Source organism: Trematosphaeria pertusa (assembly GCF_010094035.1).
Source record: "Trematosphaeria pertusa strain CBS 122368 unplaced genomic scaffold BU26scaffold_1, whole genome shotgun sequence".
Classification (NCBI taxonomy): Eukaryota; Fungi; Ascomycota; class Dothideomycetes; order Pleosporales; family Trematosphaeriaceae; genus Trematosphaeria; species Trematosphaeria pertusa.
This window is the reverse complement of record NW_022987212.1, coordinates 561,842-584,940: the sequence shown is the minus strand read 5'-3', so window position 1 is coordinate 584,940 and position 23,099 is coordinate 561,842. Positions and strand designations below refer to the sequence as shown.

General features: G+C 54.2%; 10 protein-coding genes across 10 annotated transcripts; 3 read left to right on the top strand and 7 right to left on the bottom strand.

The window, feature by feature from the left end:
• Positions 1–843: 843 nt before the first annotated feature.
• On the bottom strand, positions 844–3,230 carry BU26DRAFT_414504 (dipeptidyl-peptidase III; the record flags this gene model as incomplete). The annotated part of the gene is made up of 4 exons (XM_033823074.1): positions 844–1,250; positions 1,416–1,975; positions 2,029–3,036; positions 3,094–3,230. 4 exons carry the CDS (start codon positions 3,228–3,230, stop codon positions 844–846), a joined length of 2,112 nt encoding a protein of 703 aa, XP_033690711.1.
• Positions 3,231–3,370: 140 nt separating this feature from the next.
• BU26DRAFT_6260 (glycoside hydrolase family 16 protein) lies at positions 3,371–4,779 on the bottom strand. The gene has a single exon (XM_033836115.1). The coding sequence runs from the start codon at positions 4,679–4,681 to the stop codon at positions 3,512–3,514; it is 1,170 nt and encodes a 389-aa protein (XP_033690710.1). The 5' UTR covers positions 4,682–4,779; the 3' UTR covers positions 3,371–3,511.
• Positions 4,780–5,833: 1,054 nt separating this feature from the next.
• BU26DRAFT_413124 (uncharacterized protein) lies at positions 5,834–8,211 on the top strand (the record flags this gene model as incomplete). Its single annotated transcript, XM_033823005.1, has 2 exons — positions 5,834–6,550; positions 6,643–8,211. The coding sequence occupies 2 exons, from the start codon at positions 5,834–5,836 to the stop codon at positions 8,209–8,211; spliced, it is 2,286 nt and encodes a 761-aa protein (XP_033690709.1).
• Positions 8,212–8,281: 70 nt separating this feature from the next.
• Positions 8,282–9,993, bottom strand: BU26DRAFT_512675 (uncharacterized protein). The gene has a single exon (XM_033827437.1). The coding sequence runs from the start codon at positions 9,927–9,929 to the stop codon at positions 8,328–8,330; it is 1,602 nt and encodes a 533-aa protein (XP_033690708.1). The 5' UTR covers positions 9,930–9,993; the 3' UTR covers positions 8,282–8,327.
• A 127-nt stretch (positions 9,994–10,120) lies between these two features.
• On the top strand, positions 10,121–11,462 carry BU26DRAFT_512673 (mitochondrial carrier). The gene is made up of 2 exons (XM_033827436.1): positions 10,121–10,193; positions 10,409–11,462. The coding sequence occupies exons 1-2, from the start codon at positions 10,125–10,127 to the stop codon at positions 11,258–11,260; spliced, it is 921 nt and encodes a 306-aa protein (XP_033690707.1). The 5' UTR covers positions 10,121–10,124; the 3' UTR covers positions 11,261–11,462.
• On the bottom strand, positions 11,347–15,331 carry BU26DRAFT_512672 (WD40 repeat-like protein). The gene is made up of 7 exons (XM_033827435.1): positions 15,045–15,331; positions 14,873–14,951; positions 13,500–14,823; positions 13,240–13,450; positions 12,219–13,189; positions 11,827–12,138; positions 11,347–11,759 (listed from the first exon to the last, which is right to left on the bottom strand). The coding sequence occupies exons 1-7, from the start codon at positions 15,076–15,078 to the stop codon at positions 11,529–11,531; spliced, it is 3,162 nt and encodes a 1,053-aa protein (XP_033690706.1). The 5' UTR covers positions 15,079–15,331; the 3' UTR covers positions 11,347–11,528.
• A 215-nt stretch (positions 15,332–15,546) lies between these two features.
• On the bottom strand, positions 15,547–18,192 carry BU26DRAFT_512671 (uncharacterized protein). The gene has a single exon (XM_033827434.1). The coding sequence runs from the start codon at positions 18,101–18,103 to the stop codon at positions 15,755–15,757; it is 2,349 nt and encodes a 782-aa protein (XP_033690705.1). The 5' UTR covers positions 18,104–18,192; the 3' UTR covers positions 15,547–15,754.
• Positions 18,193–18,374: 182 nt separating this feature from the next.
• On the top strand, positions 18,375–18,758 carry BU26DRAFT_557206 (uncharacterized protein; the record flags this gene model as incomplete). Its single annotated transcript, XM_033832431.1, has 2 exons — positions 18,375–18,521; positions 18,570–18,758. The coding sequence occupies 2 exons, from the start codon at positions 18,375–18,377 to the stop codon at positions 18,756–18,758; spliced, it is 336 nt and encodes a 111-aa protein (XP_033690704.1).
• BU26DRAFT_512670 (uncharacterized protein) lies at positions 18,680–20,419 on the bottom strand. Its single transcript, XM_033827433.1, has 4 exons — positions 20,023–20,419; positions 19,918–19,970; positions 18,872–19,870; positions 18,680–18,820 (listed from the first exon to the last, which is right to left on the bottom strand). The coding sequence occupies exons 1-3, from the start codon at positions 20,200–20,202 to the stop codon at positions 19,051–19,053; spliced, it is 1,053 nt and encodes a 350-aa protein (XP_033690703.1). The 5' UTR covers positions 20,203–20,419; the 3' UTR covers positions 18,680–18,820; positions 18,872–19,050.
• Positions 20,420–20,949: 530 nt separating this feature from the next.
• On the bottom strand, positions 20,950–22,542 carry BU26DRAFT_6135 (NAD(P)-binding protein). Its single transcript, XM_033836101.1, has 3 exons — positions 22,493–22,542; positions 22,068–22,435; positions 20,950–21,934 (listed from the first exon to the last, which is right to left on the bottom strand). Exons 2-3 carry the CDS (start codon positions 22,287–22,289, stop codon positions 21,185–21,187), a joined length of 972 nt encoding a protein of 323 aa, XP_033690702.1. The 5' UTR covers positions 22,290–22,435; positions 22,493–22,542; the 3' UTR covers positions 20,950–21,184.
• Positions 22,543–23,099: the final 557 nt, after the last annotated feature.

Sequence of the window (23,099 nt, the reverse complement as noted above, 5' to 3'; positions counted from 1 at the left end):
GCGCAGCTGCGTAATTCGTTCAATCCCACCACTACTCTGTATGTATCCCGCTATTAGCAGGTCAAGTGCGCGGAGTTTGAGAGCGTGAGTAGGCCGGGGGCTTATGTGGCTCGTGTGCTTGACTTGCGGCTGAGCAGCCACACAGCGGGCCGGCCATCGAGGCTTGCCCACTCGTTTCCCACATTAGCTGACCGCTTTAGCCACCGGGCTGGAGAAGTATGGTTATGAGGTTTGGCGGAGTTGCCGGGGGGAAGGACGTCGCCGTGTGAGATGGAGAGTCGAATAGTTGGGGGGACTGGTGGGCGGAGAACGTTCGTAGAGAGGTTGAGCTCTGAGGGAGTGAGGGAGAAGCTGAAGAACGGCAGGTAGAGATAGGATCTCAAGGACTGGAAAGGAAGAAAAAGAGAGGCAGTAGAGGGACCGGGATGTTTCGACTTAGAAGGACGGAGAGGAGGCGGTTTTCCATGCCGAAGTGTTGGCACTGCTCTCAGCTCGCTCCCGCAACATCGAGCCAACGGCGCAGCACTCCTTTTGCTGGAGTCTCAGCACCATGGAGAAGGAGCAGGGCGAGGGAGCATTCGGACGTGAGCGAAAGACGCTATAATCATTCTTGTTAGGAAGAATGCGATACCTCACCGAGAACACTCTTCTGTTTAAGAATTTGGCAGTGGAATATTGGCTCTTCATGACCGTGTAGCTGGCTGTACTGGAGCTGCGTTTTGTTATATGGCTTATTCGTCTCTCGCTCCGTCTTTTATTTGCTCATATGTGAGTGAGGCGTGCTCTAACTAGAGTTCTCCAGTCGGTCTGATCTATGACGAACCACTAAGGATGTCGTAGTACCTACACATACTCCCTCTCCGCACAACTCTGGATCATACCCTTAGCACTAGCCTCGTACTCCTTCAGCTCGACCTTGCCATCCCTCTCCACCGTATTTGCCTGCACGAATACCTTCCGCGGCGTCTTCTTCTTGAGTACCGCCGGCCGCACGCGATTCTCATAGAATGGCTCCACTGTGGTGATCTCGTCGTACATCTTCTTAGCGGCATCAAAGTCTGCTGTGCTCTTGTAGATGTGTAGCTTCTGCAGATACGCATCCACGGCCTGGCGTCCCAGATCCAAAATGCGTGACCGTTCCAAGCGGATGGTGAGGTCAGAGAGGTCATCTTCCTTGAACTCCAGCTCACAGAATTCGACACCGGCGTTGAGGAAAGTACGCAAGATAGAAAATCTGGCCTGCATATGCGCTGCGTAGGTGGAGTTACATGTTAGCAAACGTCCTAGACTAAAGGGGAGAGGAATAAAATCCCTAGCATGTCTCGGGTTTTGGCCCACGAAATGCCACTTGGGGAGGCCTTCCATGGACAAAGAATCATATAGACATGCTGGTATGTATGCCGGGACCTACATACCTTGTCCCCACTTCCTAGACTTGGGGTCCCAGAATTCGAGCGCTGTGACACCGGCGCGTGCCATTTGCAGATATGCAGCGTAGAGAACGTGACCAGCTTCGCCGTTGATGTCTTCCTGGCCATTTCCGAAGCCGAAGAGCTCGAGGATGGGGAACTCGCAGGCTAGAGCCATTGCCACGCACTCTGCGCGGCACTCTTCATATGAGCCGGCCATGGAGCCGAACACGGAGCCCCATGTCTGGCCGGGCTTGTAGTAAGTTGTTACAGGCTTGTGGGTCACGGGGGAAATTGGCGGGTTGTCGATGTCGAAGTTGAATTCGCCAGGTGAGGTTTCTTGCAAAAGCTTCCCACAGCCGTGGCCGAGAAGTTCATGGAGACCGACCTGGACTTCGAACGCTGGATCGCGATACTTCTGGAAAATTTCTAGATCGGATTCTTTGATGAAGGGAATGGGCTCGTTGGGAGCTTTCGCTGAGAGCACGTTTCCAAGAGACACGTTCTTGAAGCCAAGGTTCTGCCGGATGTCATCGTAATTGGGGATGTTGATACCGGCTGGAATGCTTGTAAAAGTCAGTGCTGCAGCAGGGGGCTGAAGGCATCCGGGAGGACTTACCCGCTGCCTGCGAAGGTCAGGACCTCCAGTGATGTAAAATCAGGACTCAGGAACTTGTCTTTCTCGAAGGCTGAATCCCATGGTAGTAGCGGAATTAGCTTGGGCGCCGACTCCACAAGCTTACTAAACGCCCTCGTTCGCTCCTTGTTGACCATCGCCACGAAGCCTTCCCATTCGCCACGGATGCCGTGCGGGTCACGATAGGTCTCGATGAAGCCGATGTCGGTTTCAACTTCCGGACCCTTATCCTTAATCCAGTACCGCTGGCTCTCCTTGAAGGCCTCCAGTGAACCAGTTCTAAAGCTCTTCACGTACTCGTCGCACATCTTGGCCTCAGTATCGTTCGCCGCGTACTCCTTAGCCTTCTCCATGTGCTTCGCGATAGTGTCCATCTCATTGGTATAGTCACCAAATACGAGCTTGATCTTCTTGCCGTCATCCAGCGTCCATTCGCTCTCCCTCAGGTCTCGCTGCTCGGGAGAGGGATTGTCTAGAGCGCTTGCGATCAGGACCTCGAAGCCCTCATCTGTCTTCCTGATCCTGGTGTTCTCTGGCAGCAATTTCTTGCCCTCCAAGAAATCGCTAACACCCGTAATCTCCTCTTTCGTGATCGAAGGACTATCGGGATAGTAAGTCGAGATATGACCTTCGCTGGGGTATCCCAAATGCAGCTTCGCCACATCATTCCCAGCATATATCGCATCCTGGAACTGCTCATATAGCTCCAGCGTCCTCTTCGACACAGTCGCTAGCGCCTTCAGCTGGCGTGGCTCGAGCCGCGGCACGAACTTGGAATCGCCGAAGGATTTGTAGTTGCCCAGGTTGCCTAGAAACTGCGCGGCATAATTGAGATACGCATCGAGCTCATCCTGAGATAGCCCGGCTTCCTTCACAGCCGCCGCGTAGTCGCCATTGCAGTGTTTGTGCAGCGCGACTATGAAGTCGTAGATGGGTTCCGATTCGGGCGAGATCTGGCGGAGGACGATGCGGGTACCGGCGAAGCAGGCTCTGGTATTTCAATTAGCTTTCAAGGGGCAATGCGGCCCTAGTTGAAGCCTGGCATACACGGAGATGTGGTGAGCATAGAGCTTCTCCTTGTCGGACAAGGCTTCGAAGTGGGGTTTGATGCCTAGCGGGACAATGGTTGGGGGATTGTCGGCTAGATACTGCGTGAGAGTCTTGGAGTCTATGGTGGCAGTCATATTGGCGGTTCGAGGTTGTAGAAGGTTTGGAGGTGCATGTGCGGAGAGAGCCAGGATACAATGGTAAGAGATCCAAGTGGGCGGTGCCTGGAGAGCTCGGCGCGGGGTAGGTACGCGACACGGACCTCAACACCAGTCAAGCATCGTGAAACCGTCTTACGCTCGCATGAGCCTTGAATGCCGTCAATTAATGTGAATGGTCATGATCTGGTACAATCCACCGCCACGCCTTTTATTCAACAAGCCCGAGATCCTTTTTTTACCCAAATTGCCCGCGTACATTACAAAGCCGCAAGCAACGACACCAATCCAACAAACGCCAGAAGGCCCCACGATACAGAAACGCCAGCAGCCATGGCGACGCTAACGACCTCTGGGGTTCCCACTGTCTTGACCCCGTCAATCTTGCAAACAACTTTGCATCCCTTGTCCTTCCTCGTCTCTAATATTTCTAGATCCCGCTTCTTGTTTCCGCCCGGGGCGCCCTCAACTGGCCCGCTGGTATTGAAAGTCATCTCAATCCACTGTATATGGAACTCGGCCGAGTCTCCTACACTCATGTTTCCGGACCACTCTCCTCCGTCACTCCACATGTTGACGACGAGTCCACTTGGCTTCCGCGGGACCGAGTACGTGTTTGCGGCGACTTGCTTGTCGTTCAGGTACCAATAGCTGTTCTTTGGGAGCCAGTCAATGCGGTGGGTTTGCCAGTCATCCCAGGCGGGAAGCCTGTCGGGCGCCAAAGAAGCCGCTGCGACTTCGTTGCCCTCTTTGTCGACGGCAGGTTGGTTCGTGTACCTGATCACATCGGTAGGATCGTCGGTCAAGATCTCGATATCGGACTCGTTGGTATCGTCGAAGAAGGTGAAGAAGCCCGCAACCGCTCCCTTAGAACCAGTGACCTTGGCATACATCCGCATCGATACGTGCATGACGTTCTTTTGTTCGTTCTCGATCTCTGCGGCAGATTGGAAGTCCTCCAGTCGGGTGGTGCGGAGCGTGAGCCACGTCAAGGCATCATTTTCATCGTCGTTCTGTGAAATGAAGATATTGGCAGGAGAGTTCACCATGCGGGTTGGGAAATCTTCCGTAGCCGGTTTGCTCCAGTTCTGGATCCCCCAGTCCGTGTTCCAAGCATCGCTGTTTAGGATATTCGCGTCCCATACGTCCTCGTCGCCGGCGTCTTGAGTGTCATTGACGAGTGGTGGAGCATCCACATATTGGCCGGGTTCATCCGCGAGGTTCCGGAAGTCGAAGAAGCGGTAGTATTGAAAGTATTCAGGGGTGTTCGAGTCGGCCCCGGAATTGACGACATAGCAGGTACAGTTTTCGGTATTGTCGTGTGGCGTTGTATTGTTCGAAGTGGTGTAGTCACCAGCTGAAAGAGCTGTTTGGAGAAATAGCGTGAGGGGCACTAGGACGGAGCCCAGCGGTGGGAGGCGGTAGACCATGGCAATTGGCGAAAGCGCTGGTAGCGAATGTAGGAAGAATCAGGTTATCGGAATTAAACACTAGCAATAAAGCGAGAGACAGGAAAATGAAGACTGGACTTTTGTCGAACAGAACCGTCACTTCAAAGACATGATGCGTAAATACACGGAGGGGAATCGGGGCTGAGGGCCAAAGGTGAATGGGGGCATCTGTCAGCTCATATACGAGCATGCAACGAGAACCGCTGGGCCGGCGTCCAAGTGATGGAGGCGCAGGCAGTCAATCTAGCTTGTAAAACCACGCTCTCACGATGCTGGCTCGAGTTGGAGTCCTGTGGGTGGTCCAGGATTGGCACAGCCCGCATGGATCTGGGCCTCGAAGCGGCAGCGATCCCCTGGAGCTAAACGCTTTTTGGTGCTATAACGTGATCTCCAAGCGCGCAGCGTCCACTCTGGCGTGCCGCGACGAGCCTCAACCCAGTTGGAGCAGGGCATTTGAGCATGCGCCCAATGTGTCAGAACTTTATTGACTCGTTCCGGCGCTGTAGAGCTGAGGTCGAGGGGTTCTGCAAGTTTCGTGCAAGCTGCTCCTAGTCATGGTGGCCATGAAGGGAAATATTGATTCGATGCCCAGCCACACCGGCTCCTTCGGGAACAGCCACGAGAAGGGGTAAGCCACTCGCAGAGGCGCGGAAACAGCTCCTGGCCTCAGCTCGGGTGCAATTTGACCATGAGAATTATTGAATGTCATGCAATGGGGTTCGTGGTGCGTCGGGCGTGCGGGAGGAGGCTTATTCGAATGACATTGCGCAGCGTCTAGGGCCGCATCTACCACAGTAATGTATCGCTGGCGAAGGAGTGTACCACGAGCAGCTGCGTTCAAGCGATCCAAGGCTAAGTTAAACTACACAGTAAGGACGCGATGATACCTAGGTAGAAGAATAGGCACAATTAGGCGTTACCTAAAGCGGTTTAAACACCACGTGCCAACGCGTCACAAGACTACACGTCGCGCTGCTGCCTCGCTTGTGCAACCCCCTTTCACCTGCAATTGCTGACTGAATCGCTTTTGGAGGCTTTTTCACCAGCTATATATTGAGCACTACTAATTGCTCCCCGAGTCCCTTAACCACCCGTTCAGCGGGTCCCTATCGTCTACTTTTCTTGGTCGCTATGTCAGACAAAGGACTGCGGGAGAAGGAGGAGTATTTCAAAGAGCAGGAGTTACTGGATATATCAGATGATGAGACAGATTTCCCCGATGAAGGATTCTTGAAGGCAGAACGCGCGCTTGCGGATTCAAAGGCGATGCCTCCTCCCCTTGTTCGGCAGAGGAGCAGCTTTCTAGGACCCACGCCCAAGGAGAGACTAGCAGAGTTTGAAGCACACACGGCAAATCAACGTCCAGCCACGCGGCCTGAAGGGCATGGACTGACCCGGTCCGCCACTGCTCCAGAACCGGAGATCACTAAGAGTTTCCCGGTTATGAAGCCGAGACAGAGACCTTCATCGAGTCCGGACGACCGTCCTGGGAAGAAGCTGAAGAAGACTGTATCGATGCCAGACATCAAGGCGCATGACGATGTCCCGTTCTATAAGCGAATGGGCGAACTGCCCAGAGAGTTGAAGAGCGGGAAGAACGTCAAGACAGCCGAGAACATCAAGCTTGACCCAGAGCACAAGCAGTTGTTACGAGGGAAGACAGTGTACTTCTACCCCAACGATGACATAAGTCAGGCCCGTCGACAGCGCATACATAAAGTGATCCAACTGGGAGCAGCATGGGTCACTCGCTGGCGGGATGACATTACGCATGTTATGGTAGATGATGGGAATCATACGTATTCCCAAATCCTGCATCGCTTGAACAGAGCAGGATTACCTGTAAGTGTCTTGCCTCGCCATGCATGCTGATAGCTTATGTCCTAAAGCGGAAGGTAGTCCTCGTCAGGTTCGACCCATATATCCCTCAATGCATTCAGTTTGGGACCCTGCTAGATCCGACAGCTGGACGGTTTCTAGTCAAAGGCGCCCCGCGCCCGAGCACTACGAGCAATCCCACTCCTGGTGCGCATCCTCCATCATCCCCGGAGTCCCAAGTTTCCCTTCAAGTCAAGCCGTCCAGGCGCCAATTTGCGGCCCAATCATCACAGAAAATTGATTCCGACCCTACGGAAGCCAGCTCCCCGGCACAGCACGGAGGGGAGTCAACCAGTGCTGGTGAGGAAATTGTGAAGGATAGTTTCGACTATCCTGCATCTTCCCCACCAACAGTTCTAGCTAAACCTGCGGATGCGTACGATGACGCTCTGTCGAAAGCTATCCAGGAGACGAAAGCCGTTGCACACCTTCCTTTGGATGAAGAGGAAGAAGGTGACTCTCGGCCATCCAGCTCCGCAGGACAGGACCCAGACTACGGCACCGATGATGAAGCCGAACTAAGTCCCAAGCGCGTAAAGACTTCCAAATCCACAACCACCGTGCCTAAGCATAAAACAAAAGGTGGCGTAGACCCACCCGCCTTCCAGTGCATGAACCCAGGCGGCAACTCCATGTCACAAAACCCTAACGCCCGCACCATCCAAGTCCTAGAAGAAATGTTGAAGTACTACGACCAAATGCAAGACCAATGGAGAACACTCGCCTACCGAAAAGCCACCGCCACCCTCCGCAAACAAACAACAAAAATCACCACCGCAAAAGAAGCGGCCGCCCTCCCCTTCATCGGCTCCCGCCTTGCCGACAAGATCGAAGAAATTGTAATAACCGACCGGCTCCGCAGGCTAGACGAAGCGCGTGATGATCCACAGAACAAAGTCCTCCGACTCTTCGTAGGCGTATACGGCGCTGGATTGGTGCAAGCCAATAAATGGATCCAAGCCGGCTACAAAACGCTCGACGACCTCGTTACCCACGCAAAACTCACAGAGTCCCAGAAGATCGGCATAGAACACTACGATAACTTCGCGTCTCGAATCCCCCGCGCTGAAGCCGAAGCCCATGGTGACTTCGTCAGGAACGCGCTGAAGAAGATCGACCCAGTGTTCGAAGTCATCATCATGGGGTCCTACCGGCGCGGCGCAAAAGACTCAGGCGACATCGACCTCATCATCACCAAGTCCGGCGCCTCAATTTCCACCCTCCGCACCGTCGTGTTCGGTCAACTCGTGCCACAACTCCTCAAAGCCAAGTTCCTCAAAGTCAGCCTCGCGACCTCGCACCGCACCGACGACGGCACCCAATGGCACGGCGCTTCTTGTCTGCCGTCATCCAAGACCTGGCGGCGTCTGGATCTGCTTCTCGTGCCCGAGGAAGAAATGGGCGCCGCGTTGCTCTACTTCACCGGCGATGATATTTTCAATAGGAGCATGAGGCTGTTGGCTAGCAAGAAGGGGATGCGGTTGAATCAGAGGGGTTTGTATAAGGATGTCATGAGAGGGAAGAATAGGGAGAAGCTGACGGAGGGCACACTGGTGGAGGGCAAGAGTGAGAGGAAGATCTTTGAGATCTTAGAGGTTCCGTGGAGAGAGCCGAACGAGCGGATTTGCTGAAGTGCGCTTTGCGGGACGGGAGCTGACAATTTTAGGATAGCGTGGCCTTTTTGCATCGTTCCACTCCTAGTGGTATCTATACATTTTTGCCTATGAATCGAGCAGTTTCTCCTTTCCTACATGCCATGAGTCTCGGCTTCCGCTGTTGTGGGCTCGTAGCCTCCCAAACCCAGGATGTCTAAGCATCCCCACTCCCTGAACTTCGGGTATATGCCACCTCCTCTCAACTGTCCCTTCCCTTCGGCTGCTTCATCATCACCGCAAATCTCATACTTTCCACTAGCGGCGACCGCTAGATTGCCGTATGGATGCACAAGCGACGCCACAACAGGTGCATCGCTGACATCTACGACCTCATCCGCCTCAATCGCACCTTCCTTCAAGCACGGATCCCTCCAAACCCTGATCTTTCCATCCGTTCCACCAGCCCAAATTTCGGGACTCACATCGTCGTATCCGTACGTCGCGTCTCCAGCGGTCCAGACATCAAACCCGAGCCTTTGCTTTGTGAGCGCCTTTCGGCCGGCGCAATATCCCAAGGTGAGCGAGACGTTTCGGACGTCGTAGATCAGAATGGCGTCCGACATGCGTTCAGCGACGTACAGGTAATTACCATCCGGACTCCATTTCAGCTGGGATACACCGTCGCCTATGGTACTGCTTAGAGCGTCATTGCGAAGCTTCTTGCCCTGGAAGGTGCCTGGAAGGGTGATGTGTGTGGTTTCCCTGCCGCTTATAGCATCGTAGAGACCGACGTGGCGTGTTCGAGCACCCGCAGCTAAGATGCCGGCATTATTGGTAGGAGATGCTGGAGATAGCGCAAGAGCGGATATGTAGCCCTTGAAGCCTCGGCCTCCGCCTTTGAGTTTATTGCGTTTTGCGGGGATGGTGAGGATCTTGGAGATTGGGTCATCGGTGTATTCGAGGTCGAAGACGGCGATCGTGTTCTGCTCGCCAGCATAGAAGTATTTACCGTCGTGGGAGTACGCTAGGCTGGTGGGCGCTCTTACGTCTTCCGTGAGATGGTCGATGAGTTTGTACCTGGAGACCTTGGTGGAGATGTTGACTGGGCCTGTCCGCGGGATATCGGCCTGGGCATCTATAGGACGGGATAGATCCCAGAGGGCATTGTGCAGGCTGATGTATTGGTTGCGGCGACTGACTAGAACGTGGGTTGTGTTTCCATCATTGACACCGAAGTTTGGGTTTATGGCGAAGGCCCAGATCGGATCAGCAGAGACGAACTGCGCGTATGGCTTCAAACTGCGAGTGCCAGGTTCATTGACGATGTCGTTATCGATAGGGTAGACGGAGAACGCGCGGTTATAATCCGTAGTGAAGATGCATGTGCCATCTGGCGATAGTTGCGCGCTTTGTATGCAGCTCACGTTGCGCCGGCCGCCTCGATGGACTGCACTCTGATCGGTAGCGTCGCTCCTGGTGTCTGATCCGGAGTCGAAATCGGAACTGAAGCTAGAGCTTGATCCCGAGTCGCTCACTTCGCCCTCCTCGAGATCTGGATGCTCCTTCTTAACTTGATCCGGCCCGTTTTGCAACGCTTCCGGTGTGGCTTCTCCTACAGAATCCTTATTTGTGTTTGTAGTCTGGACCTCGTCTTCAACTTCCCGCTCTTTAAAATCCGACTCTTCGTACTGCGCTTCCTGCCATATCCTCGTGCTCGCCAGACACCTTACCCTGATCCCAATACTACTGCTCATGGTCAGTCCACATATTTGGGGATCATCACCGACCCACGCAGCCTTTGAGAAACAGATCTTGCGGAGTTGTTGTTCAAGTAACGGAGATCAATCATGCACCGAGCAGTTCACTAGCGTCATAAGGCTTGCGCACAGACCACTCAACTCCAAAAGTTGAAGCTCGCTGCATCATCGTTCCGAGTCACTTCCGCAAGCATGCAGAATGTCTTCGAGCCGCAACGCGGCCGCGCATGGGTTGAGTCACCCTACCTGCGGTCCCTCATAGTAAGTCTTTTGAATTGTTATTAATCGTAGTCACTTTTTCCAATAACGATTCGCGTTCAATCCGCAAACACCGCGGTCTCGTGCCACGGATTCTCTTCTTGTCTCCTTCTATGCATGGATAACCCCACGTTTCTGAATTCTCGGCTTCCGACCGTCCCCAATCTATCGCCAGCTGCCGGCTCATAACACCTTGATGTCGCTAATTGCACTCACAGGCAGGCGGCCTAGCCGGCACAACAGTAGACCTATCCCTCTACCCCCTCGACACGCTAAAAACACGGCTCCAATCCTCCTCGGGCTTCACCTCCAGCGGCGGCTTCAACGGCATCTATCGGGGCGTCGGCAGCGCGCTCATCGGATCCGCTCCCGGCGCAGCCCTCTTCTTCATAACCTACGATTCTATAAAACGGCACTTAACGCCTTCCACGCCGACAATCGCTCGCAATGCCGAGGGGAAGCCCTATAGAGATAACGGGTATAAGGAGGATAGGGGCAGGGAGGCGCTTGTGCACATGCTGGCAGCGAGTTTGGGTGAGGTAGCTGCGTGTGCGGTTCGGGTGCCGACGGAGGTTGTCAAGCAGAGGGCGCAGGCTAGCCAGCATCCCTCATCTCTCTCGGCGCTCACGTATATACTGAATCAGCGGCATACACATGGCTACGTACATGTCTGGCGGGAACTCTACCGCGGCTGGAGCATAACCATCATGCGCGAGGTCCCCTTTACGGTGATCCAGTTCCCGCTGTGGGAAGCGCTGAAGAGGTGGCGTATACACAAGACAGGCAAGAGCGAGGTCAGCGGGCTAGAAGGAGGCGTGCTGGGAAGTATAGCGGGAGCTGTAGCGGCGGGGATAACGACGCCGTTGGATGTGCTCAAGACGCGCATGATGCTGGCCAAGGAGAAACAGCCCATGTTCACCATGTTGAGGGAGATACTACGACAGTCGGGACCGAGAGCATTCTTCGCTGGAATAGGGCCCAGGGTGGGGTGGATAAGTGCAGGAGGTGCGATCTTCCTCGGCTCCTACCAATGGGCTAGTAATGTTTTGGGAGGAGTCGAAGAGCTGTAAGAGTTCTGCACGATCTTGACGAATGGAATGTTCCGAGTGTAAGACTATGTAAATAGCAGGGACAGCAAGCGATTGCGAATCTCAGGAAGACGACGCCGCTGTATTATACCTACAGACCCAGGCTCAAGCCATGTAGACATGGAGCACCCATGGGGTATGCGCGAGGCAAAGCTCAACTATGTACAATACACAAAAAAAGCAGACATCTCTACAATAAGAAGACGAATGCAAATCATCCAACATCAAATCATGCACGGAATCCGGAAAATCAACAAGCCTTGCCTTCCACAATACCTCTCGAGGAATGGCTGCTCCTTCCTCCTTCAGATGATGCTTTGCCTTCCGATACCCCGCTGCTACCGGGGCTTTCAGGCACAGGAGGGAAGGGCGTTTGCTTGATTTCTTTGCGCCCGTTGGCTTTGTAGTAGAGGAGCACGTCGCCGCCGCCGCGCCAGACATGCGCGCGGATAGAGGCGAGCGTCATAGTCGGGGAAATGAGCTATGTATAGTCAGTCGCCTACGTCCTCAAACCTCTGAAAAGGGGATTTATCGATCAAGCAACGTACCTGATTCTGACAATAAAGCTCTAAATACTCCTCCGGCTTCAGCGGCCCACCTTTCTCCTTCTGCTCCTCCTCCTCTTCCTTAGTAGGCGCAGGCTCAATCCTCTCTGCTACATACGCCAGTATCTTCCTCGCGCGCAGCATGCGGTTCGCGTTGAGGCGGTTGTTGCTTTGTGGCGTATTAGCATCGCGCACGACTTTGTCTGGCGGGGGAAAGAGGGGAATGTACCCGTCGGATGATATGCTGGGAAGTCGGTTTTGGTAGGGCTCGAGGATGAAGGAGACTTTTACTATGTCTTTGAGTGGGATTTGGTTCTGTGAGGTAGTGGGTTAGCCAAGAGTCGCCACTGAGTGGTAAGGGTGCTTGCGAATGGGTAGGGGAAGTTGAGACGTACTCGGAGGAGAACATCGGCGAGCCAGACCGGAGCGACCTTTTCGATGAGTTCGGCTTGTTGGCCTAGCGACCCTACTTTGCCCTCGAAGAGATCGGCTACGCCGCCTGAGTCCGGGCGGTCCTCTTGGATGAGTATTGTCGTTGATGCAGGAGGCTTTAACACTGGTGTCTCATTCGGTAGACTGGGCACTATGTGCGTGTCCACCTTCTGCGCGCCTAGGTTGACTTGCTCCTCATAGCCCTGCCGTATCTTCTGAATGGCACCGAAGAAGTTATCTTCAATGACCTTCTCGTCGGTTTTGCTGGAAGTGGAGGCGCTATCTTCCGACTTCTCGTCCGTTGGCGCCGGCTTGGGAGCCTCGGGTAACGAGGACGAGGTACCGAACTTCTTCATATTGAAGGACATGTTGAATTTCTTGGAGAAGAGGGCCTTGCCCTTCTTCTGCGTGGTGGGTGCCTCCTCTGCTGGTGACTGCGGGAGGTGTTCTTGGGTCGAGTCGGTGGTCGAACTTTCGGTAGAAGTATAGGGTTTACCATTAGTGGTGGGCGTCGCGGAGAAATAGTCGGACTGATCTTGGGCAGAACTCCGCTGCGTCTGTGTCTTCTCTAGCGGTGCGCTCTCTTCAGTGGTAGGCGTTAAGAGCGGATTGTGATGCGAGCCGTGGCTGGTACTGGTCGGGGGGAGCATCGGAGTAGCAAGCCCGATCGCCATACCGGGAGTCGTGACTGGCAAGTGGAACCCGTTCGTTGCCCGAATAGTAGAACCTGATGTGGGTCCTGATGCGGCGTTGTTCCAACCGTTCAGTTGTGCTTCTGGTATCTGAATGCTGCTAGGAGGATTGGCTCGGCTAGCTGTACTCTTCTCCCTTTCCTTTTCCTTCAGAAGATTGTCCCTGAAGGTGGCGTCTCGCTTGATTTCCTCATCAATGAGATTGGAGAACAGATATCGCAATATCCATTTGCCCAGGTTTACTGCTTGTGATGAGTCGAACTATAGGCAATGTTAGGTGAAGAAAGCTTACTCCTCTGATCCTCGCGGAAATCGATCTTCTCCTCGAGCTGTAGTTCGTCTGCGTACATCTCCGCATCGAAGCAGTAATTCTCTTCGAGCACGCAGGTCAAACTCCCCGTTCTTGTATTGACGGCACACCAATGTGCAACGGTTTCTCGGGTGTTGACTTCGGGTTCGACATCCTCAAGGTGGCGCTTGCCGAATGACTTCACTGGGACGCACTAGAAGGCTGTTAGTTAGCCTACAAAGAAAAGCCGATAGAATGCGTACCGATAATAGATCCCACAGCATCACTTCTCCCGCGGTATCGAGAGTGAGCACTCTCCTCCTGTCATTAAGAAGATGGTGCTTGATGAGACCATTCTGCCCCTCTATAGTGAAATCGGGGAGGTCCCGGCATGGGACCACTACACCCGGATCTGCTGCAGACAATACCTCGGAGGGTTTCCGTGCGGTCGCTACAGAGTACAAAGTGGAGGCTTCAGCGTCCTTCGGAGAGAAGAACTGTGGGAAAGGTGCGGTATTGGACATCCGCAAAAGTGCCTTGTATGGGATCTTCGGTGTTGCCCCGTTCGCTGGAGGCGTCCTGTCTGACGGAGGTGAGGGATACCGCGACCGCGTCGTAGCAACGCTAGATCGATGCCACTTGTAGGACTCTGGCAGCGCAATGTCGGCTGCGGTTTCGACGTCATTCCATCGATTTATACTCGAGCTCGAAGTTGCTGTCCACACATAGTCTGCCGCGGCGATGACTTTGTTCACTCCGTCGTGCTCTTGGCATACCGCTAGTGAGACGCCTTCGTCCATCTCAGGACAATTGCGCACATCGCTCTTCGCTACTATTCCTGATCGATCAGCAGAGTAGAATACAGACAGCTGCGGGTGGTCCGAAAACAGCGACCATACACTGTCGTTGTGCATGGTTAGCGTGTACATGCATCTTCCCGCTGTCAGTGACCAGACCTTGACAGTTTGGTCTGACGAAGCAGTCAGGATGGTGTCTCCGTCCTGCGTGATGAGAACGTCCCGCACGTTGTCTGTGTGCCCAACAAACTTGGTGATTCGTTTTCCCGTTCTTGAGTCCCATATCCGCACGATGCTCTCTGGCCCACCGCTTGCGACAATAGAGGGGGTTGCCGCAAGCGCATATACCGAGCCTTTCGCGGTATTCTCATCGTCGCCCACTGATATCTGCAGCTTCTGTCCGCCTCCGTTGAGATCCCACAGACTGATCTTATGGTCCAACCCGCCTGAAGCCACCCAGTTTTCGTGCAGACCTGGCGAGGCCACGCGCTTTACGTAGTCGGTATGGAGGCCGATGGTCTGTGGAGGCAGCACATCTTGGGCGCCGGGTCGCCATAGCTTGACGGTGATATCTGAGGACGCGGAGACGAGTGCCTGGCTGTTCTGCGCAAGGACTATGTCATTGATCCAATGCGTATGCGCTTGCACCTGCTGACGAAACTGGGTCGGCGGCGGTTTGTAGCCCGGTGCGCTCGAGTCGGCAAAAGGGTCTCTTTCGTCGCGGTCCCTATGTCTCAGATCGAGGTGCAGGTCCCAGGCGCATATCACGCCGTCACGCCCACCCGAATAGCTGTGGTAGCGTTAGCGGAGAAGGCAGCTGAGGCGTCGCGGGAACCCACAGGGTCGAGTTCACTGGGTCGACGGCCAAGCCATTCACGCCCAGCCGGTGTCCTTCTGCTGATTCCGCAAGTGGCAGCACTGCACAGCGCAAAGTCAGCTCCGTCTACAATCGACATTACTAGGGCGGGTGCATCATCGCAAGCAAGGGCCGGCGAGGCACAAGTTACCCACCGTACGAGATACGCTTCCGCGCGTTGCGCCCCATGCCCCTCAACTAACGGCGACTTGACATGCGGTGCGAGGGTAGGGTCGAGCGTCGTTCCGGGACAGAAGAGGGGGAACAGGGTCTACGGGTACTTTGGGGGTAGAGGATGCGGCGAGGAATCGTCAAACTGCCCACATGGTCGGACTGCGCTGCCGTCCCATGCTTGGGCTCCTCCGCCGCCCACTAGGGCGGAGCCGCTAAAAATGACAGACTGGGGCGGAGAATGGGTGCACGCGGCACGGGCAGATCCAAACGACGAACCTTCGTTGCTTCTACCGCCGGCTCGCGGGCGCGGAAGAATACGTCACGTATGCCTCAGGCATCAAAGAGAACCGCTCAAGCGGTGGGCTGCTCAGCTGGAAACCGCACTTGCAGCAGTTCTCCCGACAACCGAAAACGTGGACCCCACGTTGCGCCTGCGATTGTGGGGTCAGGCACAGGGCACATGACGCCGACAGCTGGCTCTAGCAGCGCTTAACATCCGGCTATATTTCGTTATACACAGTTTTAGCTGCAGACCGCAGCTGTGCTGCCGAATTTCTTGGGCGTCTATTAGACTGCCGTTATAGAGGCCGGCCATAGTAAACGCCTGACCATGCATAACCTAACCAAAGCCCCAATTTAGAAAAATACCCTACAGACAAGAACATACACTTCAAGAAGCCTACTCAGCAATTCAGCGGACGCCATTGACAGGCTCCTGAAGGTTATCCAGCTCATCTTTCCGCGTCCGGTAGAGTTCCTGAGCCTCCCTCTCTCGTCGGCTAACAAAGGAGACCTCGTCCCGCAGACTCTCCAGCCGCCAACCGATAGCGGACTGCTCCGAGTACTGCATCGTCCTTGTTGAGTCCAGGTCCATCTTGGCCTTCTCCAGCGCACTAGACGCGTCGTGGATCTTCTGCCGCAGCAGACCAGACCGCTTCATGTAACCAGCGTGATGCACCGTGAGCTTCTTCTCGATTTTGTTTGCCTGCTCCGCCGTCTCAATGATCTTGTCCTGGATGTTGTTGAACGCTTCCATCATAAGCTGGTGCTCATCGATCTCGTCTTCCTCATAGCCATCGAGGCCTGGCAATTTTGATGAGCCATGCAGATTAGTCCATGCCGTCCCGAACTCTTCATGGAAAGTCTTCTTATCCTTCTCCGTGTTCATGGACAGCTCAAGGGCCAGCTCCAGCTTCGCAGCGTTGAGCGCCTCCTCGTTGAGCCTCTCGAGGGGCTTCAATGTTCCAGACACTCGGCCCCCTCCAAATTTTTGCACATCATTGGCGACCAGCAGCGCCATTTCCTTTTCAATTTCGCGCTGGATTGGATCAGATATGGCGAGAGCCCTCTTCAGCATGGCGTCGATATCGACCATTGATGGCCTTGGGAGGAATTTCTGGACGACCTGGGACTGCCGAGCGAACTCTGCACGCTCGGCAGCCGCCTGCATTTCCTTCTTCCGCCGGTCGCGCTCGGCTGCATCCTCTTCGCTCATCTCTACTTCCATTGTGTCTGTCCGCTCTTCCGGAAGCTCGAACTCCCAACTAGTCTCCTTAGGCTTAGGAAGCGCTGCAAGCTTGCTCTTCAGGCCTTGCCTCTTCGCATTTTCGCGTAGTCTAATGTCTCGTGGCGTCTGTCCAACAAGCTGCATGGTGCCTTCTTGGTTCAAGTGAAGGGTATCTCTGGGGGTCCGCATCGGAGTGGCTCCAGGCCCTTGACGTATGGGGGTCGCGCCAACTCCGCCGTTGGTTTGCCGGAAAGGGGTCGCCAACGGGTTGGGAGTGATGATCTGGTGTCGAGGGCCAGAGCTAGGCAAGGCGGGGGACGCGGTATCTTCGACGAGGTCTGGATTGTCTCCTCCCAGGAGAGCAGACTGTGTCTCAGTCCGCAATCGCGCATTTCGGACTTCATTCGCAATGACATCCTCCTCTTTGGGAGCCATCGGTGTGCGAATCGGAGTGTTCCCAACAAGGCCAGAGTAGTTGCCCACCAAGCCTTGAGTGGCGATATTGTCACTGCCGCTGATGCCAGTGATTGCTCGCTCTCCAGTCATGCCCATCTTGATAATATCTTCCAGCTCAGCATCTCCAACCTGAGGTGCCGGAAGAGCAAGAGCACGTCGCTTGCTGCTTTGCTCAGCCTCCCGGATCCTCTGCGCCTGGGCAGCCTTCGCATGTGACGCCGCAAGACCTTGCTTATTATCATTCTTCTTACGTTTGTTGTCCCCTTGCTCGTCCTGCTGTTCTGCTTTGCGCTTGTTCGCAAGTTGCTGTTTTCGCGGGTCGAAGGCTTCGCGCTGACGCTCGTTTCGCTCAAGTTCCTCGGTGGTGTCGTAGAAGCCTGCAGGGACCTCCTTTTCGAGAGGTACGTCAGCGTTGTAGTCGATGTGGTTACCCTTCTTCGGCGTGATTTTGATATTGATGCCTGCAGCCTTCAGCTCTCGACGTTTCTGAAGCAGCGCGAGCCTCCTTGACTCCTCCAACTGCCTCTCACGGGCCTTCCGTTTGGCCTTCTTTCCGCTCACGTTTGCTAATCGCGCACGTGCTTCCGACAGCATCTCCTTGTCCTCCTCATCCATATCAATCGCATCGGGTCGGGCAGGTCGACTTTCGGCGTAAGCGTCAACCTCGCCAGGGCGTAGCCGTCGCACATCCTCAGCGGTAGGGGCAGCCGTCTCTCCACCCTCGGGGCCCGCCAGGCCCAAGTCTCCACTCTCCCTGGCTTCTTGCTCATCCAGCAGTTTCTGATACCGTTCAAGACACTGGGTTGCTGTCCTGCCGACGATGGGTGCTATGGTGCGCCACTGTGTAGGAAGTAGTTTCGCCATAGTCAAAAGCTTCTCATCATCCTCCCTCGACCACTCAGTCTTCTTGATGGACGGATCTAACCACTCGTTCCATCGCGCCTTGCACTGCTTGGCGGTCTTCTTCGCAAGAAGCGACGCGCATCGCGCCCACTGGTTGAGGCCATATTTGGAGATAGCGGCCTTCAGCACTTCGTCCTCCACATTGCTCCATTGGCCGACTTTGGTCACAACCATCGTGAAAACGTTCGAGCGCGACCGGTTATTCGAGAAGTGTCGGAGGGTTGTACGGCACTGCGAGTTGCAGCGGGCGTCGTGCAGTGTCGCGCGTTTGATGAAGAGCCTCGCGGAGGTGAAACTAGAGAAATGTCGACTAGCGCCTTGGCAAAGACTGCTTATGTAGCGGCAAGGCTGCAACAACCCGAAGTCACCGTGACGTAGGAAACGGATGTTCACAACTACTGCGTCTCGCCATGTCTCTCCTCTGACAGCGGAAAGGTCTCCAAACATGCCATCATTGCAGGCTGCAAGACGAATAACAATATCCACTACGAGACACGTACACAACACTACCTTCACGCCTCGATCCGCCCTCTCAAGATGCTATTCCTCGACAGGAGATTCAACGTCCAAGAAACAGCAAGATGAAACATTGGTTGGTACATTCGAATGGGTTTACAAATTAGTTAACTAAGGGCGCCAGATTGCCACCGTCAAGCCTTCGGAAATTCAGAAACCAACGAAGAAAACGCAAGCCGAGCTTGATAGAGAGCTTCAGCTGAAAATGCAGGGACTGGCTGGTGATGGGGGAGAGTCCGGTGTTGAGTATGAAGATGGTCAACCGGTATCGATGAAGAGAAGTGTGAAGAACAATATGTTCCGCTATATTTGAGAGTGGGACTATCGGTTTGTCAAGGAAAACGTCAAGTTTTCGCACGATTTCTAGTCCGGGAAAGGTATATGGCGCTCTGCGGCTTAGTCAATTATGAATGAGCTAATTCATACAGAGACGTATCTGGGACATTTCGTATACAGCGCCCTACTATGCAACAACATCTTCAATCCCATGGTTTTAGGAACGTGTGGGAGTTTCGTCACCCGATGCACGGGATCTTCATTAGGAATATGATATGTCGTGGGTATCTCAATAGGTAGGAAAGCCGCCCTCCAAGCATTACGCATCATTACAGCTCAATGCTCTCAGCATCTAGAGAAGCGTGAGTCGCCCCTTCATTCCAGCCCCCAGCCCGGAAGGCCAATTCAGCTGCCCCTCTTGCAGCCAACGTTGCACTGTTCACGTCTGCATTTGCCTCCATGAGCAAGGACGCGTCATACTCGAAGAGCTCCCACAGTGCCGCTTCCACAACCTCCACGAACTCCTGGTCTCCGCCATGCTCGCCCATCAGAATGATCTTATTGGGTGGCTGTTGTATCGCATTCCCAACAGCAAACACAATCGCTTCGATCCTCGCCCAGAAGGCAAGTCTCGGCTCGTCGTAGACGGGGAGGTTCCACCATCCGAGAGTCGTATCGAGAAAGGTCGCTGATATTTGTTGTTGGTACGCGTTCTTCATATTCTGGAGCGTTGCGCTGAAGGTGGTATTATCGAAGTTGAGGAAGAGAACGTGCTGGGATTTCAACTCGTTTTCCTCCCTCGCACACTGCGAGCCGTCTGCTCCGAACTCGCAGAGGCTGTATCCCAATCCGGCGTACGCAGCGTTCGTCTCGTATAGTATCTGCTCCTCCTGTTGCCGGGCATGCAGCCACGTGAGACCGGCATGCTCGAATGCCTCCTCGATATGCTCTTCGTTGAGAGCAGCAAGCGGCGGGAAGACGGGCAGGACGTTCGTGATCGCGGATTCAAGCTTGTCTTCGATAACAGTCTTTACTTGTCGCAGCATTGAAGACAGAATGGTCGCATCAACGCCAAGTGGCTGTCTGAGGTCCGCATGTCTTTGGCGTGCTTCCCTCTGCATGCGGCATCGAAGGCTCTCTGACGGTGCACTATCCGGGGTATTAGCAGCAAATAGCACATGGAGAGATGCGCTCACCATTTCTTGGACCAACGCGTCATTAGTGCAATATAATTTGCATCTCCCGCGACCTATACAGTCATCAGCTGATATCGCACAGCAATCACTGTGGAGACTTCTTACTCGAGCCAAATCCTCCACGGTGCCATTCTCATACCGAACAGCAGCGGTCGCGTGCGAATTCGTAAAATGGATCCCGATCGCCCTCCCAGCATTTTCCACCTCCTCGGTCAGGCTCTGTTGCTGGATCCTAACCACACGCGCGCTAACGAGGGGCACCGAAACAAGCCACAGGAGCCTCATCTTTCCGAGAAGTGACAAGAAATTAAGTATTAAAAAGGTAACGAGCGACAGACACGACCGCTTCTCGACAAAGAGCGACGAGGAGAAGGTGAGGCGCCCTTCCCTGGCGCGCACCTAATCTTATACGAAGTCCCCCATGAGCAAATGGTGCAGCGAGGGGCTCGAACGCTGAGTCCAGCTCATTCTCGGCTCCTGTTCCTGGGTTGCGCGTTAGCCGTTTTAGGGCGCCAAGCGTACGCGGGTTCATGGTTCCCTCATGTATGCGACGCGAAACGAATTGCGCTCGTGATGCGCTTGTTTGGAACAGACTGCGCGGTCCCGCATAAAAATCCTACGTTTCTCACAATCCTCAACGCCCAAACAGCCTTTTGAGAGAAGCTTGAGCAAGAGATCTTCCTTATCGTGAAGACAGATCCACAGGATCCGCGGATAAGACGGATACTGGTTACCTCTTGGCAGCTTAGGCCAGGGGCAGCAATTGCACCGTGGATCCTCGGTTCGACTGTCTTGCATAACAGACGTCGACCAATCCAGACGGTGGCTTTTACTTTTTGGGAAATTTAACGCTGCTGAAAATAGAGCGGGCGTTGATTGGCGCTGGGTGGATTAAACGAAACCGAGTAGTTCGGCTCGTCAGGCCTGGACTTCCATTCCTCTCTGACGCGCGACTACGAAGAAGGGAGAGCCTTTTCTTTGAAGAGAGGTTACACACGGGACAGCCATGGATGGAATCGGTGGATGGGTAGGGAAGCGCTACTGGCTCGTGTCCTTTGAAAAAGACTGCAGATCGCTACATCAGGCATGTCGGACCAGAGTACAGAGGACGGCAAAGTCGGAAGAGAGGAAACGTTGACGGCGGTTTGGCGCCCCTCCAGCTCCCTAATACGCGTCTCGACACACAAGGAACCTTCGGCTGTTTCTCGATTCAAGAGCTACCGTCCATTTTACTCGTTCAACAATCCCTCCTCCTCCCCTCCCCGCCTTACTTTCCCGCTCCATCCCGTACTTTGACCACATCTGTTTCAAAATCCAGTCCCGCTCTTTGCCTGACGATGCCGAAGACGCTGCTACTATCCATCTTCCTCCCTTTTGCATCCCCAAACGCTTTCGCCTCCCGCATCGCCTCCATGCTTAGTTCCCCCAGTTTTAATTCCATACCCACATCCTTCGCGACGCTCAGTCCATGGCCTACATCCTTCATCCCCAGCTCTAGGCCTGAGCTCGGCGGCTGCCTCTTCGCGGGATAATACGCACCAGACGTCATCCGGCGGGAGACACCATGAGCGTATGCACCAAAGTTCTGCTCGATGAGAGATTCGAGGATTGGTGCGGGGAGATCCGCTTTGGCAGCTAAGGTGTGCGCTTCAGAGAGGAGGTACATTAGGCCGGCTGTAATGAAGTTCGAAGACGTTTTCAGGAGGAGGGCTTTGGAGGGATCATCGCCAACTTGGATGACGTTTCGTGCGACGACGCTCTTCAGGTACGGTGATACAATGCCAATAGCTGAAGCTGGGCCAGCTACCGCCATGAGGAGGTGGCCTGCTTGCGCGAGCGGCGTGGCGCCGAAGACGGGGGCTGCGATATAGGAAGCGTTCGCGGCGGTGAGCTGGGTGGTGATGGAGCGTGTCGTAGAAGGATGCACAGTCGTCGTATCTACGATGATCTTGTCGCTGAGAGCCCCACTCGCTAGGGTCTCTTGGATTACGCCGGTGAGGGCTTCGTCGTCGCTGACCTGTCTGAAGGTCAATATGCTGTCTCGAGAGGCGAGTTCTCGATTGCTGCTGCGTCTTTTTCAACAGCGTCAAATGTAGCCAGAAGGCCTTGAGCGTGTTTTGCACAGGGTATGAAAAGCGGAATGCTCTCACCGAGATGAAGATCACATCGCAGCCCTGCACCACTTCTCTAATCGACCAGCAAGGTACGCCTTTTAATTCTTCCAACGAAGCTCCTCGGGACAAGGTGCGATTCCAGTACCGCAAAGGAGTGAAGTTCTTCTCTTTCAAATGCTTCTGGATATTGATAGCCATTGCGAGTCCCATGGACCCGAGGCCAATCCATCCTAACCGAAGTGGCGGTGAAGGTGTCATGCTGATGTGAATACGTGCTAAATGGAAAGTTTAGTGGAAGTTAAAGAGAAGACAGTAGTTTATATGTCCCGTCGTAGAGAAGGTGACTTATTTTCGTCGGCTGGGGGATTATGTGAAGCTCAGAGCCGATTGGTCATAGCGGCCTTCTAGATGAAATATTGGAATGCATCCCGACGTTGCAAGCCCGCCCGGATATCACATACCTGAAACGATGCGTGAGTGTATTCTTTCCTTGATGCTGAGGACTTCGCAAAAGAAAACCTCTACTAAGCTCCCTCCAGAGACCAGAGTTGTACCCGCTCAGCGTGGGCCAGTCCAACCGATGGCGTGACACACCGCGTTCCAATGACACGCCGCCTCATCATCAGCGTCTTCATCATCTTGATATCCCTTCTGGCCTGCTGCAGACGGGGCTCTTGAGCGAAGGAGAAACGCGAACGCAAACTTAGTTCAGACTATGTAACATCGAAAAAGAACAGCTCCCGGCTCGCATTGGGGATTTGATGGGATACGCACGCTCCTATTGGCCGGGCGGATTATTACAAAGTCCTTCATCATTTCCGAACTTTGATTCCTCATAGCAATGCTAACCAGCAGTTTGTGGCGGAATTGCTGGACTACGTGTGGCATCCGCGTGCCCAGGGGAAGACGAATGTGAGCGCTGCTTGATACAACCAATAGGGCAACGATATCATCTTCTAGGATACTCTCAAACATATATGTACGTTCTGATCCCATGTAGTTCCTCAAGGAGGAATCTTATCTTCTTCAAGAAATTCCGAAGCCATCAGATTCTACTTCTCACATTTC